We start from the raw sequence: 16,993 nt of genomic DNA, 5'->3' as shown, positions 1-16,993 counted from the left end.
CACACACACACACACACACACACACACACACACACACACACACACACACACACACACATAACATCTCAAACTACTCTAATATGAGCACACGCACGGGTACAGGCATTGTCATCCAAAACGAGGCACAGGTGGAAAACAGCGCGGTCATTTTTAACCGCATCATCCACTTTGACGACAAAGACGTTGGTGATGTTCCATCTTGCTGAACTCACCACACTTGGGCTTAGTCCTCCGCTATTATGAGCCATAATGACACCGTCTTACACAGTTTTACCTTCACTGCTTTTGACTAAATCACAGGATCCACTGACTGGCCAACACCCTGAGTCTCCAGAGGCCAACCCTCACACACACATGCATTCAGACACTGTCCCTCTTCGGCTAACGCACGCGTGCTTACACACCTCTCATTAACATCTCACGTACGCGTAACCTGCTATTACACATGACACTTTCAAACCTGTGCTCATTCTCGCTTTAACACAGAAGAGTAAGGAGAAGCCTTCCATGTTGTAGTTGTTCTTTGACACTCTTGCTTGTTCATGCAACATCCCATGAGCACCTGGTACGACCAGCTGGTAGGTGAATGCCGTTACCGCTCCCAGGACGAAGCTCTCCAGTAAACGTTTCTTCCAACTGGTTTCGGAATCTGATGTGATTTCCCACAGTAAATGGTTGTCGCTTGTGTGCAGGACTGCTGGACGGCGTTGATCTCGGCAGCAAAGGAGGGCCACATCGAGGTGGTGAGGGAACTGTTGGAGAACAATGCAAACCTGGAACACCGAGACATGGTGAGAAAACAGGCTCACACAGAAACAGAAGCATTTTTCTATAAAGAATATGCTGTGAATTTGTTACTTTCATTCTTAAGTATGTAAAAGTTAATCCTAACTTCCCGCTATCCAAAAGAATAGTATATTATACTGCCATGCTCATGATATCATATCAATTTCTTTTGTTTTGGTTTTTTAAAGAAACTAAAATCTGGTGAATTAGGTGAGAATGTTTCAACATTTATTTTTTCATAAAAAAAATTTAAAAAAATGTGACAATTAATGATTCATGAGTAAAATGTCAAATACAAAAGAAACCTCTGATTTTTACTCGTATCCTCTGACAAAGACATCAGAGGTTGATGTGATTAACAGTCCGCTCAAACCTTTACTGTAAGTTGGCCTCTAAAATGTAGCACTTTATGATTTAATACATTATATAATGGAGTCATGAAGCCTTGATTTTATGTGCATTAGTATTTCCTGTTCAGTGTTATGAGTCCCAGCACTGCCTGGACGGGATGATCCATTACCCTAGAAATGGGCATAAAATGAAATTACTGTCTGTGTGATGGCTCCTCTCGAGTCGTAATCCCATTTACTGAGCTCTGGTTGTCTCGGCATTGAGGGGTGATACGATTCTGTCATGGACACAGACCTGTCAAAGACAGACACTCGTCTTCAGGCTTAATATTGTATCTGCGATGCATGTTTCTGAGCAGAGCACTGACTAGAAATATTTACTATCTTTTACCGATCATGTTTGTTAGGCACTGAATTGTGAGGTAGCTGTTTTTTCCTATTTTCAGCTGCCAGGAATTGCTTTTCCAATGAGTATTAGCAATTAGCGGGTGCCATAAAAGACACATTCAAATTAAATCAGCACCAAAATGTGTCACATTGGCATGACGTTCCTTTTGATTTTAAACTATAACGTTATGGCAGTGACTCAAGACCGTAACTGGCTCCTTGCCATAGAAGGCCACGTGTCTGCGTCATCGGACAGATCACAGCTAGTCATCACAGTGGGCTTAGAATAATCCATACAGTGGATACTGTCCACTCACTGGAAAATGTGTCACTCCAGCTGAAAATAGCACAGTTTCCTACCACAAGTCTGCTTCGATTTGACCTATTCTATGACATTATATTGCATTTTATCATAACAAAACAATACCTTGTAATAATTTTTAAATGATTGCATATACTTGTATGTGTATTGTGTGATTTTGTTTTTTTAATTGTACACAGGGAGGTTGGACTGCTCTCATGTGGGCAGCCTATAAAGGTTGTACAGATGTGGCCCAGCTGCTTTTGGACAAAGGAGCTAACCCTAACATCACTGGTCAGGTACAATAACTGCACATACTGTGTTTTTTTATCTGGCATCGTTGGTGTCTGTTGTTTCTTTATATCTGTTTTGGAAGTTCCGTAGATGAATCATCTTGTTATATAGGAAAGTTTTATACCTCTCCTTTCTCAGTGTGATACAACTGTACACTTGTACAACTGACACCGATCATTATTCACTGACGACACGACTCCACCTCTATCCTCTGTCCCAACAGTACAGCGTCTACCCCATCATCTGGGCAGCAGGTCGCGGCCACGGAGAGATTGTCCATCTCCTGCTGCAGCACGGTGCCAAGGTCAACTGCTCAGACAAGGTAACTACTTACTGAGCAGTAGGTGTTCATCGTTTACCATATTTACTCACACAGAAAATGTACCCTGGTGATGTGAGATTAAAAGATTCGAGGGCTTAGGCCCATCTTTTTCCCCTCTGCATTTATTCATTAATGTGCCTTTAGAATTATTTAATTAATGGGCCTTGACTGCATGATCGTCTAACACCCATACGTTACATGTTCTACAGTACTTTCTTGTTTTCTTTACAGTATGGTACAACCCCATTGATTTGGGCTGCTCGGAAGGGCCACTATGAAAGTGTGATTCACCTTCTGGCAAACGGCGCAGATGTGGACCAGGAAGGAGCAGTAAGTAGACAGTTAACAGTTAAGTCTGTAAATTTCCAGTGAATGTTAACTATCTATTCATTTATCATTAGCCTCCCAGTTTCATCTAGAATAACATCTTAATGTTGACTAAACAAAGCTGTATTTGTATTAATTTTACACACTGTTTCTCTCTCTTTGTTATTTATTTTTGATCAACAGTCAAGCTGCAATTACACCAACAATAGGTTTTATGAGTAATAAAAAAACAATATTAACAATTTAACATTAATGCATATAAAAACTGTTGATATATCAATTCATATGACTTTAATCAGATGTATAGATATGTAAATTCTGATTACAGCTTTTATTGACTGGATTCAGTCAATAAAATGAATGGAAATGCTTTTAAAATCTGGAAAATAGCAACTTATTTTGAATTATTATGTATATTTAAGTTTGTTTTTTTTGCTAATGTTTCCCAAACCGTGGGTATATCTGATAGCATGAACCAGTTCACAGATGAGTGAGTGTGACTTTGCCTGGATGCCATTACACGCAAAGCTGCCTGTTCTCGACAGTGTGGTTTTCACACAATCATGACTTAAATCCGTCAAGCGCCACATGTGGGTCTGTAAAGTGCAATACTGAATAATTGATTGCAGCTATGATGCAGCACATCTGTTCTCCTCAGAGTTATGTATGCATCTGCTCCGACACAAAGTGAACAATGTGATTGTTTGAAATGTAGCATCAATAATCAGATAGAGCTGTTAATTCATATGTGATTAAGAGGTTTTAGTGCCTGGATAAAGTGCCTGTATGAATTATTGCACTCGCTAAGTGAGACATCAATAATAAGTTATCATTAACACCATAGCATCTCCCAGAAAGAAAGTGACAACATACTGTATACAGTTTGTTTTGATCAGGCATAAATACATTTGGTCAGATAGAGAAAAACTATCTGAAACAAAATGTGCAAATATCTCTTTTTAGAATTCAATGACAGCTCTGATTGTGGCCGTGAAAGGCGGCTACACAGAGGTTGTCAAGGAGCTGCTGAAGAGGAACCCGAATGTCAACATGACAGACAAGGATGGCAACACCGCTCTGGCCATTGCTGCCAAGGAAGGACACACTGAGATCGTTCAGGACCTGCTGGATGCCGGGACCTATGTCAATATCCCAGACAGGGTGAGCACTTGTCGCTGCGCTATTACCTTCTGCTGCTTAACACAAACAGCATGTTTTATAGTAGTTGATATGGAAAACGGTGTGTGAACGAAATGAAGTTCATGTTTGTTTTTCCCCTTCTGTTTGTCTTTCACCACCTCCTTCAGAGCGGGGAGACGGTGCTGATTGGTGCAGTTAGAGGAGGTCATGTGGAGATTGTCCGCGCCCTGCTGAACAAATATGCTGATATTGACGTCAGGGGCCAGGTGGGAGTTCTAGCCCTCTGTCACTGATGCCTTATTGATGTTTGAACACAAGCGGGGGGGGGGGAATGTTTTGTTTTCTGTCTGAAATGTCACACTGCGACTCAATACTGTTCATTTAGTTCCATTGTTCCTGGTAAAATGAACTTAATCCATGCGGTGCGAATTGCACAACTTGACTCGCTGTACATGGTATTGCAAATTGTACATGCACTGAACTCACAGTCATGCTTTTTCCTCAACTATACATGGGCTTATTTAGATTTTCAAAATTGTTGTCCTTTCACATTTAGGATGGAAAGACTGCCCTCTACTGGGCAGTAGAGAAAGGCAACGCTACCATGGTGAGAGACATCTTGCAGTGTAACCCTGACACAGAGAGCTGCACAAAGGTAAGAGACAATCAGCTTTTTTGATTGTGATATTTGTCTTTATTGTAATTTAATTTTTACCACATTTGCATTAACGATGTTAAATAAAAGTAGTCACAGTCAACTGTCAATATTAACTAATAATATACTACTCGATGCTTTCTTCTTTTTTGTTTAAGTTGTGAAATTCTTAGTTAATTACTATACACTACATTTAAAAGTTTATTGTTCATATATGCATCTGGAAATATAAGTCATTTGATGAGATATTGTATGCGTCTGTTTTTTAGGATGGAGAGACGCCACTTATCAAAGCAACAAAAATGAGGAACATAGAAATAGTGGAGCTGCTGCTGGATAAAGGAGCCAAAGTGTCTGCTATTGACAAGGTAGTGTTGAAAACTCAACTCATGATTGTATAGTAAACCTTCATCGTGTTTAGTTCCATTTTACTGTGGTTATTTTCAGAAAGTTACTTTCCAGGTCCCGCTGAACATCAATTAGTCAGTTCTGTTTCTCACTCACGCAGAAAGGAGACACGCCCCTCCATATTGCCATCCGAGGGCGGAGCCGAAAGTTGGCCGAGCTGCTTTTGAGGAACCCCAAAGACGGCCGCTTGCTTTACCGCCCCAACAAAGCTGGAGAGACCCCGTACAACATCGACTGCACCCACCAGAAAAGCATCCTCACACAGATATTTGGAGCCAGTATGACCCATTATTTCAAAAAGCAAATTATGTTTGGAAATCAGAGAAGACTTTTACTCTAACTTCTCTCATCTTCTTCTCCACTCTCTCTCGCACAGAGCACCTGTCCCCGACAGAGTCGGATGGAGACATGTTGGGGTACGACCTGTACAGCAGCGCTCTGGCAGACATCCTGAGTGAGCCAACCATGCAGCCGCCGATCTGTGTTGGGCTGTATGCTCAGTGGGGCAGTGGCAAGTCTTTCCTTCTGAAGAAACTGGAGGGTAAGTGAGAAAAGTGTGTTAAGAACTGTCTCATACAAATGTCTGTGAAGGCTCTCAGTCATCCAAGTCATAGTCACATCCAGGTGTTTCACTGCTCATCCAAGAGGCTTCTTCAATTCTGAATGAAGTGATAAAAATAAGGAATATTATAAAAGGAATAAGGGATATATCTTTCCTTCAATCCCTCTATTACAGTTTTAACAAAAATCATTTATGTTCACATTTGTAATATCCAAATATTGGGCATGATATCTTAATATTCCCTCATATTTAATTGTAACAACTAATATGATAATAGTTTTAACTTCTTCTTGCCTTTTCCTCTTCAGATGAGATGAAGACATTTGCCGGCCAGCAGATAGAGCCATTGTTCCAGTTCTCGTGGCTGGTGGTCCTCCTCACGCTGCTGCTCTGTGGCTCAGTGGCTGTGGTCCTCGGCTTTACTGTTGATCCTAAACTGGCAATCGCTGTCTCCCTCAGCCTCCTCGCCCTGCTCTACATCTTCTTTGGTGAGAGGACAGAAGATACGATTGCAAATAGATATTATGTTTTGACTGTCAAACAAATACTAATGTATTTCTGTATCTTATCACCACATTAGTGCCAGATAGTAGACCAGTAAGACAATCCTCAGCTTTCTATGTAAACAATACTACAAATGCATAATATATTTCCACTTATGTATCATCAACCTTTTTTTATGATGCTCATGAAGCCGTTTTGACCACTAGAGGGTGCTATTGTCCTACCAGTGTCAAGCCTGAGTTGAGCCTTTGAATCTACACCGTTGTTGATATTTCAAATAAAAGAACTCACAAGTCCCTTTGTCGACGACCACTTCTCCTGTCTCCAGTGTTGGTGTATTTCGGAAGTCGCCGCGAGAGGGAGAGTTGGAACTGGGCGTGGGTCATCAGCACTCGACTGGCTCGCCAGGTCGGCTACCTGGAGCTGCTCCTCAAACTGATGTTCGTCAACCCCCCTGAACTTCCCGAGCAGACGACCCGCGCCCTGCCTGTCAGGTGACAAACAAAGATCTAGAAGACGCAAAAATGACGTGTTGGATATTACAAAATCTTCAGTCGTTCAGCTCTTTGTTAATTAATGATTAATATGAGTAAGATGTGACTATAAAACTCAATAGGAGTTTGCTGTGTATTTGTGACAAACAGTCACATCCCAATCTCTGTCTCGTATGTCACACAGGTTCCTGTTCACCGACTATAATCGCCTGTCCAGCGTTGGAGGGGAGACGTCCATGGCTGAGATGATTGCCACGCTCTCGGATTCCTGCGAGAGGGAATTTGGCTTCATGGCCTCGAGGCTTTTCAGGGTTTTCAAGAATGATGAAGTCCAAGGTGACGTCACTGTGTTAGGGTTTTAAATGTCAACTTGAGATCAAAAGGAATCCAATTTTAAGTTAACAGATAATATAATTATCATCTAACAATAAACAAAATTGAGTGATTGATAAGTATAATTAATGTAGTAGCTGTGTAGTTTGTGTTGGTAGTGAAACTCAAGTGGAAATGTAAATCATTGGGAACTTAATTAAACTTGTAAGTGCAGCTCAAGGAGCACTTCCAACTGCACAGTGGTTTCCATTAACTACGTTCTTCATTACCAGATAATGGTTATCTGGTAATGAAGAATGGTATTAACTGGCCTTAACATTTTACTAACTGTGTGTCTCCTCAACTTTTCCCTTACACTTCAGGTAAAAAGTGGAAGAAAACGTGTTGTGTTCCCTCCTTCGTCCTGTTTGCCCTGACACTAGCCTGCCTTATCACCGGCATAGCCTTGTTAGCCATTTTTAAGGTATACCGTGGACCCACATTGGCTCTATGAGCAAAATTCAAATACTTATCACGAAACACATACCACCACTGGGTCTTTGGGTGCCTGATTTATCAATTTCAATCCTTGTATTTTCCAGGTGGACCCAGAGAACTTGACGGTAAACGCAGTGCTGATAGCTATGGCCACTGTGGTGGGTCTGGCTTTACTGCTCAATTGCAGGACCTGGTGGCAAGTGGCAGACTCGGTCCTCAACTCTCAGAGAAAACGTCTGCACAGTGCTGCCAACAACCTGCACAAACTCAAGAGTGAAGGCTTTATGAAGGTAGACCAATGCACTTCATTCAGTATATAATCAAGGACAAATGGCCTCTTATTATAGGTCAAGGGGCATTTTGTTTGTTTGCAGTTCCTTCTGAATTGTGGATTGTCTTGAGCCATTTATTATTTTTTTTCTCACCAGGTTCTGAAGCATGAGGTGGAACTGATGTCAAAAATGGCCAAGACCATCGATGGATTCACCCAGAACCAGACACGTATGGCAGTCATCATCGACGGCCTGGACGCCTGTGAACAGGATAAAGTGCTGCAAATGCTCGACACGGTGTGTGTGTGCTTGCATGCGAACGTGTGCGAGGGCACGAATGCAGCTGCTTTTTAACTGATAATGAGATAATACGAAAGAATTATATTTTCAGCATCTGTCACTCAGTTTAATGTCCAAGCACGAAAAACAGGCTGTTGCAAAGCAGCTGCCATGTGGCCTTAATCTAGTGTGGGTCTTTCACCTGTGCACACAGAGCCACACATCTGCGGGGCAGCTACCCTCCTGTTCTTGACTGCCTCTGCTCACCTCCAAGTTTAGTTTCCTTCTCCCAGCTGCTCTAATAGAATTTCCGATAGTCAAATGTTATTTTGTGAAATAATCCCAGAAGGGATTGGCAACCTTCTGCTCGCTAATGTAATATTCCCACCATTGCAACTCTGAAACCATCTTCTGTGTAGAATTCAAACACACTCAGACTTAAATTTTTCTTCAGCCTGTAGACTTTTCAATTGTGCAATTAAAAATGCAAACATCACGTGACGGCTTCTTAGTTGACGGTGCTTGACAGCTGCTGTAGAGACGGTTTGTCATCCAGTGGGCTGAGCCCCAGGGTGCTGGCCAGCGTTTAATAAACCATGACTGCATGTAGCACAAAGTGGTGTCCTGTGATGCTTAGACAGTGTCCTTTAGTTAGCTGCATGGAAATCCCCAAAACCATGTGCTATGGACAGCCAGCTCTCACAGGACTCATTAAGTTTAAGTGCTACAGCTGACTGTTGCCTCCAGTTGTTGATTCATTAGATTGTAAACCATCCATTTTGACATTAAAATAGTAGACATTCCACTTGGTTTTTACTGTGCCTCAAACTTTCTTTTTCACAGATGGCTAAACCATGGCAAGCTTATTTTCCACACTGACATTTGGTGAATTTATTTACAGGTGAGGGTCCTCTTCTCCAAAGGCCCCTTCATATCCATCTTTGCCAGCGATCCCCACATTATCATAAAAGCTATCAACCAAAACCTCAATAGTGTACTGAGAGACTCCAATATCAATGGCCATGACTACATGAGGAACATCGTCCACCTGCCAGTATTCCTCAACAGCAGGGGCCTCAGTACAGCCAAAAAGCTTTGCATGGCAGCCCCCCCCAATGGAGAGACATTGCCTGTTGAAGGTAACAGACAAGTGCTCATCAGCAACACAAGACATGACTATAGTTCAGCTGTTAACTCTCTCTTTGTTTTACTCCAGGATGGCATGAAGACATGGACAAGAAGTTGTCTCAGAACAACTTGGGCCCGGACCAGGCCAAGTTTGGCAGCAAGAACGCCCTCAATCGCAGGGTAAACAGCTTTTAAACTCAAGTTTATTTGCAGACGGTAGACAGTACAAGTTGTTTTTCTATGTTCATGAGCCCGCTAAGCTTTTTAAACTGAGACAAGAACGAGACAAGAGGAACCATGGCTCATTACCAAAAGACCATGGGAGAGGAAATTCAAAGAGCGATCCCCTGTGTGATACTGGTGGGAGAAATATTAGTTGTACGTGCAAGAATTGCATAAATATTAAACATTGTATAAAATATAAAATTTGGTCTTACTATGATGTTACTCTTGTATTTCACATATTGCCTATCAAGATTCAAATTGCCACCGTAAGCAGACACAGTACATATCCCCCTTATAAAATATCTGGGAATATCGTAGAGCTGGAAATGAATCCTTGATGTCCTCGCATTAATCGCACAAAATTAAAATGCTGTTAGTTAATCACAACTTGAATAGAAAACACTGGGTTAGCGCTGGTGTCAGAGATACGGCCTTTACAGCCTCCTTCCAGAAGGGTGTGTTCAGTACATGGGCGGTGTTGGCAGGCGTCTCAGAGTCCAGAGGACAGATAGGGACACACAGACGAAAAGAGAGAGGTGCTCGGTGTGCGGCCAAGGTTCCTGGTGTAATTGATGTAATGGCTGTTTATCCTTCCTGCTGTGTTGCCACAGCCTAATTACAAGGCCAAGCAGCAGTGGGTCCCTATGACAAAACACTGGCACCAGGTCTGCTGGCAGGAGGCTAAGTGACTCTGATTCTGTCACTAATGCCCCCGTCCCCTCACCAACCCCACAGGACCCTCCCATTACGCCCCTCCCCCCCTCCAGCCTCCCTCTTCTTGTTTGTTTGTTTGTTTGTACCTTTGGTTGATCTGATACAGTCAATTATTGGTGTTGGCCCCTTTATTACGGGCCAGTGTTCTCTGTTTATTTGCCCTCTGCCACTAGCAAGCTCTTGGCAGGAGGGTCCTCTCTCTACAAGTGGAGATTAGGGCAGGAGGGAAAAATCAATTAGTGGCACTTCATTTTCATGTGGCTTCTCAAGTTGTGGATGACATTATGAGCAGCTTCACCATCTGATTTCCATGTACTGGAATAACTGAACTCCTCTTTTCATGGAAAATAAATATTATGCCGAACCCAGCGTTCATTATTTTCACCCTCTTTGGAGATCAACATTTTGAAAACTGTCGCTTGCGAGCAAATGCACAAACCTTTTTAAATGGACCAGTAAGGCGACAGTGAAAAATCAGAACATACTGGACAGTCGGCCTCACAGAGCTGACTGCATGGCAGACCTTTTCAGGCCGGACTGAGTGGTGGCCATATGTTTTATCTCTCTGAGAAAGAGGTCATGAGACTGGCGTTACGACTTCAAAGTCAACCAAAAGCCTCGCCTTGGCTCATGACCACGGCAGCTGTCTGATACCATCACAGATGTTCTCCGGTTGATCTATGTCAATAGCTCGCCTGTGTGTTGTGAGTGTTCAGCTTTGGACTGTGGCTCTTTGAGTTTTTATTTGCAGTCACGGAGAATTACACGTTGTGCTCATGTTGACATGATATAGAACGGGCTTCGTATGTGAAAACATCAATTTTAATGTGTTTTATTCACAGCACAGCGTTCCCAGAATGGGAAATTGTGTCAGAATACAAGATCCCACTGTGCTTAAATTGTCAAGTTGAAGGTGTTCCACCTCATCCGAGATCCAAGAGGCTTCTGTAGTTCTTCGACTATGACCTGGATGACTCGGACCCTTCACAGACATAATGTCTTGTGATGATGTGGCTCGCATCACATGTTGACCCTGAAAGGCCTGCTCTCCTGTTACACGATGCATGCATATATAAAATCTAAAACTGTGGCCAGGGTCAGAAGAATATTGTGGTATTGTCTTGTCGTTTCTCTCGATAAGTGCAGATCACATTTTTTTTAGACTTCCCCATGGAGTATGTTTCTGTTAAAGGCCTACTGTGGCTCTATTGGTTTGAAATGTGTGGTTTTGGGGCAGTTCTCCATTTTCCCGTCACTGCAAATATGCTGCTTTTATTGGCACCAGGGACTATTTTCCATACGAGAATTTACAATTACACCACTGGTTCGTTCCAGGGTTCTAATATGATTCTTCACCGTTCCACCAGCGTCACTGAAATTACAAGTAAAAAGGTGGATTCAAACACTGTCATTTTAAAGTGAAATGTCAACTGGACTCTCATCTGTGTCATCTTTCACTCAAGGACACGTACCGACGTCGCCAGATGCAGAGGACCATCACCCGACAGATGTCATTTGACCTTACCAAGCTGCTGGTCACTGAGGATTGGTTCAGTGACATTAGCCCACAGACAATGAGGAGGCTGCTCAACATTGTTTCTATCACAGGTACGGGATTATTTTATGCTGTTACACGCAAAGTTAAAGCCAGTTGATGTTTTCTCGTAGCGGAATTAAGTCTGTCAAAAACTTTTTGACAGGTCGTCTCTTGCGAGCCAATCAGATCCTCTTCAACTGGGACCGCCTGGCGTCGTGGATCAACCTGACAGAGGAGTGGCCTTACAGGACGTCGTGGATCATCCTCTTCCTGGAGGAGTCCGAGGGAGTGTCTGACCAGGTCTCTCTCAAGACCATTTATGAGAGGTAGAAACTCATTCACACACGCGCAGACCACTGTACACGTATGTGTTTTCTTTCCTTTATTTTCTCACTTTCCTTCCCTGCATGTTTGTAACACAAGACAAAATCCAATTTTTAATGGAAATGAAACGGTGAAACACTAAATACTCACCAAACAGATCAACACAATAGTTGTTGGGTCAATAAAAAACCATTACCTTGCGTTTCTCTTTGAGAAATATACAAGTTATAAGTAATCTTTGACCATCAGGTGGCAGTAGAGGATCTTCTTTTCTGTGTGGGCCACAATAATGCACACAGCCACTGCCAGTGCCTGTGAGCACCACAGTCATTAGCAACTTTTTTTCCTCTTGATGTTAATGTACAAGATAACTGACGACTGTGTTATAACATTGACCTCTAGCTTTAATGACGCACACACAGTCTTTCCTTAAAAAGAGACGACTATAGGTCAGATGTTTTCATCTGAGCGGTAAACCAGTGGATGGGAAATGTGTCTGTGTACATAGTACGAGCGTGTGTGAACATGGATGCATGTTCGTTGTGCTCACCGCAGACAAGAGGAGGAGGCTGACCCAGGCTGAGTCGCTGGGTTTCGGCGCTGCTGTGCATCCGTCGTTGGCCTTTAAAGGTTGCACTCTGTCACAATACACTAGCACCCACAACTCCTGCGGCATGAAAGTGTCACAGACGGTTAGTGTCAACCAGTCAGCCAGCTAGATTTAACAGGCAACCCTCCCTCCCCCATCTCTAAGGCAAACCACTGCCTCATTATTGGCTGTTTGTGTTTTCAAAGGACAATAGTCATTAGCTTCCTTTTTGTCTATATGACAGTAATCGGAAGACGCGTTCACTATGGGGGGGTCACTACAAGTTAACAGATGAGAGATTTCACTCAGAAGTCAGTAACTTAATTAGTTAGCTGGATACAGTGGTCATTCCATTGTATAATGTTCTACTGAAGTGGAAAATGTTGTCACTATACTTTACCTGTACTTGTATTTTTACCATGTGTGAGTATATTGGACATCTAAACGATAAAAATGTCCATATTTCTGCCTTAATTAATGTGGAAAATAAAAGTGGCAGATGAAACTATACACCGGGTTTGAATTGAAGCACATTAACCACAGCAGGATACTGTGCTTGAACTGCTCCTTAGACTAAATGTAGCCGTCATCGGGTTTTTTTTTTTTTACCAACAGTCCTGTCTTTCTTTATCTCCCTCCTCACTGGGTGTCTTTCCGAATGGCTGTTCTGTTTTCCGCAGTGGCCGTCACAGAAGCGGCCCTAATGATGATGACAGGAAGTCTCAAACAGGCTAAACACAACGCCTTGCCTCGAGGCCTTATCTTGTGCACTAATCTTCTGCTGATAAGACTCTCACCTCTCTCTGTGTATCTTTTTCTGTCTCTGCTTGCTCTTTTTTTCCTCTTTCTCATGATCCGAGGCCTCTTTAAGTCCTCATTTTGGCTCTGTCTGTTTCAAAGAACGATAGAAGAGTACTTGACTCAGAAGCTCTGGCCCCTTCTGTTTGAGAAAAGGTTTTTCTCTTTTCCTTCTTTATTTGTATACATACATGTACAGCACCTCTGCATAAACACACATCACATGTTGACTAGTTTATAATTATTTTGCGTTATTCTGTTATTAACATGTTTCAGATCTCATAGGGTTTTCGTGTGTTTACCTGTGAATGTGTCGTGCTCCGCCATTTATTTCACAGCAGAACTGCACATCCCTTGAGCGTTACTAAGTGAATATATTAGTGGTGAAGTGAACGTGGGGGTGAGTCAGCCCCTTATAGGTCAACTGTCGCCCTGCATCTCAGTCACAAGTGAGCAGGCTCTTCCTCTTCGCTCCTCTTTGTAAGGGCCGGCTGCAGCACATGATGCTACAGCAACACGATTTATTTTAAATCTTTCTATCCATTGACAACAAATGTTCTCTTTTTTTTTCATCTCCATCAATAGAAGTCATTGTTTGTTTTAAAAGCAACTGTCACATGTTTCCATACTGACCGTACATGTGAAATTTAAATTGAAATTAAAATGACTAAACCATATGAAAAAATATTATGTGAATAACACAGTGGCTCCCAGTGAAGCGGATGACAGCTACCGTGTGTAGCATTTACCTGAACTCTGAGAAAAGGAGGAGAAAAAATAGAAACAGTCACCCACCTTCCCCTCATATCTCACACAAACACATGCTTTTAAAAACAGCTTTTAGCTGGTTTTTTTTTAGCTTACTTGCCAGGCAATAACAAGCATCTGTGGGTCTGTGAGATGTCATTATAGGACATGGGGTGAAGAGAAGTGTGTAGCGCTAATTCTTGTAGAGGGAGCAGGCCAGTACAGCCTTCCTAATCTGATGGAGAATGTGTAATCGGTTAATAACCTCAGAAATTCTATCATTAATGGTAAGACTGAGAGCCGCCCAGACTAAAGCAAGCAGGGGGGGGGAATGCGTTGTGTAACAAAGATGGCACTGTCTGTAGGAGATACAGGTTCAAAGCAATGACGCCTACATACACACAGCATAACACAAGTGTTTTGCTCTTTTGGGAAATCTAAAAATTACAGCTCAAACAGTGAGCCAGCGCCATGGCCTGTCCGTCACATTGACAGAAAGTGAACAGAAAGCAAAGCAAGGAAGGTTTTGGACCGATGATTATATTTGTAGCCGTCAAATTAACAAATCCTGAACCACGTTTTGATTCCCATGTTTTTTTTTCATCCCCGGCAAATTGAGTTTGGAGCCTGCAGCCTTGTGACTATCATTTCAGCTATATTATGTCTTCCTTCTCAGTGTTGTCTCACTCAAGAGTCAGTTGTTCCTTGTTTTAACTGCCATTAGAGACTTAATGGCTGTAGCTAACCTAGCTTTTTCCTGCTTCATGGTTATTGCTTTAAAGCAGCTCTGCCATTTCCAAATACTGTTAATTGGCTTTTTGTATGTTTATTTCTTTGATGCTGTGTGGAGTCATTACATTACACTCAGCCATTACGGGGAATCTCCTCTGTGTTGTTACTTCAAGTGAGTGAGCAAGAACAGCTTCTGGATCTTGTTCAAGGACACGTCTCATGGACTCATGAGTGTTGTTATTATCTTTCCTTTTTTTTTTGTTAGTTTTTTGTGTGTGTGTTTGTATATTTTGGATACGTGCTCACCTTTACTTTTGTAAATCTGGACCCCTTTTAGCTTTAGTACCATACATGAACCCGTAATAGCAACCTGAGAGCTTCACTTAAATTGCATCTATTAGATTAGATTAGATTTTGTTGCACCTCGCTGCTTAAATCAGCTTTAATTTTTAACAACAAATTTAAACATGTTCATTTGTGTTCAGGGAACTTGTGATGGCATTTTTCTTTATTTACTGATATTTGGTTGAACAAAAATAATTGACAGAATAAAGGCGGGGGAAGCGATGGTGGAAAATGACTTTAACTTAACAGGAAAATAAATACAACTGTTCCCTCAGTGCTCCTTCAGAAGCGCCATCCCGACATCCACGCACACAGTATATATTTTTATTTGGAACATCCTGTTATTAGATAATCTCCAAACATTCCCACATGATTTTTTTTATTGAATTGAGTATATATAATAATAGCATACATTTGAATCTGTTTCTGTGGAAATCAGTCTCTGAGTGTCAATGTTGTTTCCAAGACATTATATAGTACAGAATCCACCACGTAGACTGAAGTATGAGTAAATCCAAGAGGGACATGTCTTGTGACACGAACAGTCAGTTGTTATATGTCTAGATATACCCTGGAGGTTTGTAACTTGACTGTTCAAACAAGTAGACATTATGGAACAGTGTCAATCATTGTCTCGGAGGATGACTGCCTGTTTTCTCTTTGGTGGTAATGTGGAGAGTGTGGTTGTTTTGCGTTGTAGCAGAGGGGAAAACATATTTGGACCTAATGATGTATGGGGGCGGGTTTAGTCACAACTCCTTTGAGAGTTTATTCCTGGATCCACATATCCCGATTTCAGCTCTAGAAAAAAAAAGTGTCACTGGTCCACCGAGCAGGTTCCTGCACTGCTCTGACATCTGGTGCCCTCTCTGTGCCAGGATGCCCCCAGCCGCACACACGAGTGTGTTCCTGGCACTGCACCTGAATCTTCTGTTCAGCACACATACACACAAATCCTTCCATGCCGCACACTTGCATTACATTCGCACACAAGGATCTCGTTGTAACTAAAACAACACATATAGTTGCCACTTTTTGCAGGGAAACATATGTATCCACACGCCCCAAGTCACACATAAAATGGGTGCATGATGTACATATGCAACACACACCGACACACACACACACACAGACACACAGACACCTTGCTCTCACACCAGTGCAAGAACATATGTCACCCCTAACTCCTCTGAGAATCAGTGTAATTAACCAGACCCTGAGATGCAGGCTGCATTCAACAAACAGAGATACACACAAATGCACACACAGCGCAGGAAGCAGAACACAGCAAAAAAATAGTTGTAAGGGAGGGTAGCAGTGTTGTGTCTGTGTTTGCCAGTATTTGCATATAAAGTCTATACTTTTGCTCTTAATATTATAGTTTGTGAAGAATTACTCTGGTCTCAGGGAGTAACCAGTCACATCTTGGACTTTTTGCACTGATTGCAATCTGAATGAATACATAGTCCTGGCAATTCAGTCTTAATTAGAGACACTCTTATCCCAAGCACTGAAACATTAAGATGACACTCTCTTCATTCAGGATTACTTTAATTGGCACAATTATTGTAATTTGGCCACAAATATGTGCCGGGATAAAAGTGCTAATCTAAAGCTCATGCGGAGTGAATCCCTTTATGTGCAATCCTTTTAATAAGCTCTTAAATATTTGGCCACAGAAAATGGAACGATCCTATTCTTTCCTTACAATGAATACTTGTGAACTTTCCCTGCCCTCAGCCTTTATTCTTTGCCATGCAGCCTATTGTTTGTGTGAATTCCCATCAAATGTGCAACACTTTCTTGTAGTGTGCATGCTCAAAAATAGTTTTTCTCTTTCTCTGTGTCATCTCAGGGATCCCATTGTCCCTGTGCTAAATCACTTCAGGAGGCATTTCCGTGAGCGATGCAGTGAAACTAGTAATTCGATCTCTCATTGTGAAAATGTGTGTGAATGTATAAT

The 16,993-nt window shown here is 42.1% G+C and overlaps 1 protein-coding gene across 10 annotated transcripts in view; it reads left to right on the top strand.

Annotated features, from left to right (window-relative positions):
* kidins220a (kinase D-interacting substrate 220a) overlaps positions 1 to 16,993 on the top strand; it is a 39,934-nt gene that overhangs the window by 5,016 nt on the left and 17,925 nt on the right. For 9 of the 10 annotated variants that reach the window (XM_044047492.1, XM_044047491.1, XM_044047490.1 and 6 more), the window contains exons 4-23: positions 693 to 791; positions 2,025 to 2,123; positions 2,342 to 2,440; positions 2,672 to 2,770; positions 3,731 to 3,928; positions 4,075 to 4,173; positions 4,464 to 4,562; positions 4,832 to 4,930; positions 5,071 to 5,248; positions 5,347 to 5,511; positions 5,841 to 6,020; positions 6,365 to 6,530; positions 6,715 to 6,866; positions 7,226 to 7,326; positions 7,445 to 7,630; positions 7,769 to 7,909; positions 8,793 to 9,030; positions 9,108 to 9,199; positions 11,422 to 11,566; positions 11,659 to 11,821. In XM_044047492.1, coding sequence (XP_043903427.1) covers positions 693 to 791; positions 2,025 to 2,123; positions 2,342 to 2,440; positions 2,672 to 2,770; positions 3,731 to 3,928; positions 4,075 to 4,173; positions 4,464 to 4,562; positions 4,832 to 4,930; positions 5,071 to 5,248; positions 5,347 to 5,511; positions 5,841 to 6,020; positions 6,365 to 6,530; positions 6,715 to 6,866; positions 7,226 to 7,326; positions 7,445 to 7,630; positions 7,769 to 7,909; positions 8,793 to 9,030; positions 9,108 to 9,199; positions 11,422 to 11,566; positions 11,659 to 11,821 — 2,798 coding nt within the window. Of the gene's footprint in view, positions 1 to 692; positions 792 to 2,024; positions 2,124 to 2,341; positions 2,441 to 2,671; positions 2,771 to 3,730; positions 3,929 to 4,074; positions 4,174 to 4,463; positions 4,563 to 4,831; positions 4,931 to 5,070; positions 5,249 to 5,346; positions 5,512 to 5,840; positions 6,021 to 6,364; positions 6,531 to 6,714; positions 6,867 to 7,225; positions 7,327 to 7,444; positions 7,631 to 7,768; positions 7,910 to 8,792; positions 9,031 to 9,107; positions 9,200 to 11,421; positions 11,567 to 11,658; positions 11,826 to 16,993 lie in introns of those variants that run through there. The other variant, XM_044047493.1, reaches the window with a different exon arrangement.

Source organism: Solea senegalensis, linkage group LG16 (genome assembly GCF_019176455.1).
Source record: "Solea senegalensis isolate Sse05_10M linkage group LG16, IFAPA_SoseM_1, whole genome shotgun sequence".
Lineage (NCBI taxonomy): Eukaryota > Metazoa > Chordata > Actinopteri > Pleuronectiformes > Soleidae > Solea > Solea senegalensis.
Note: the sequence above shows the minus strand (reverse complement) of the source record. Positions and strands in the feature narration are given on the sequence as shown.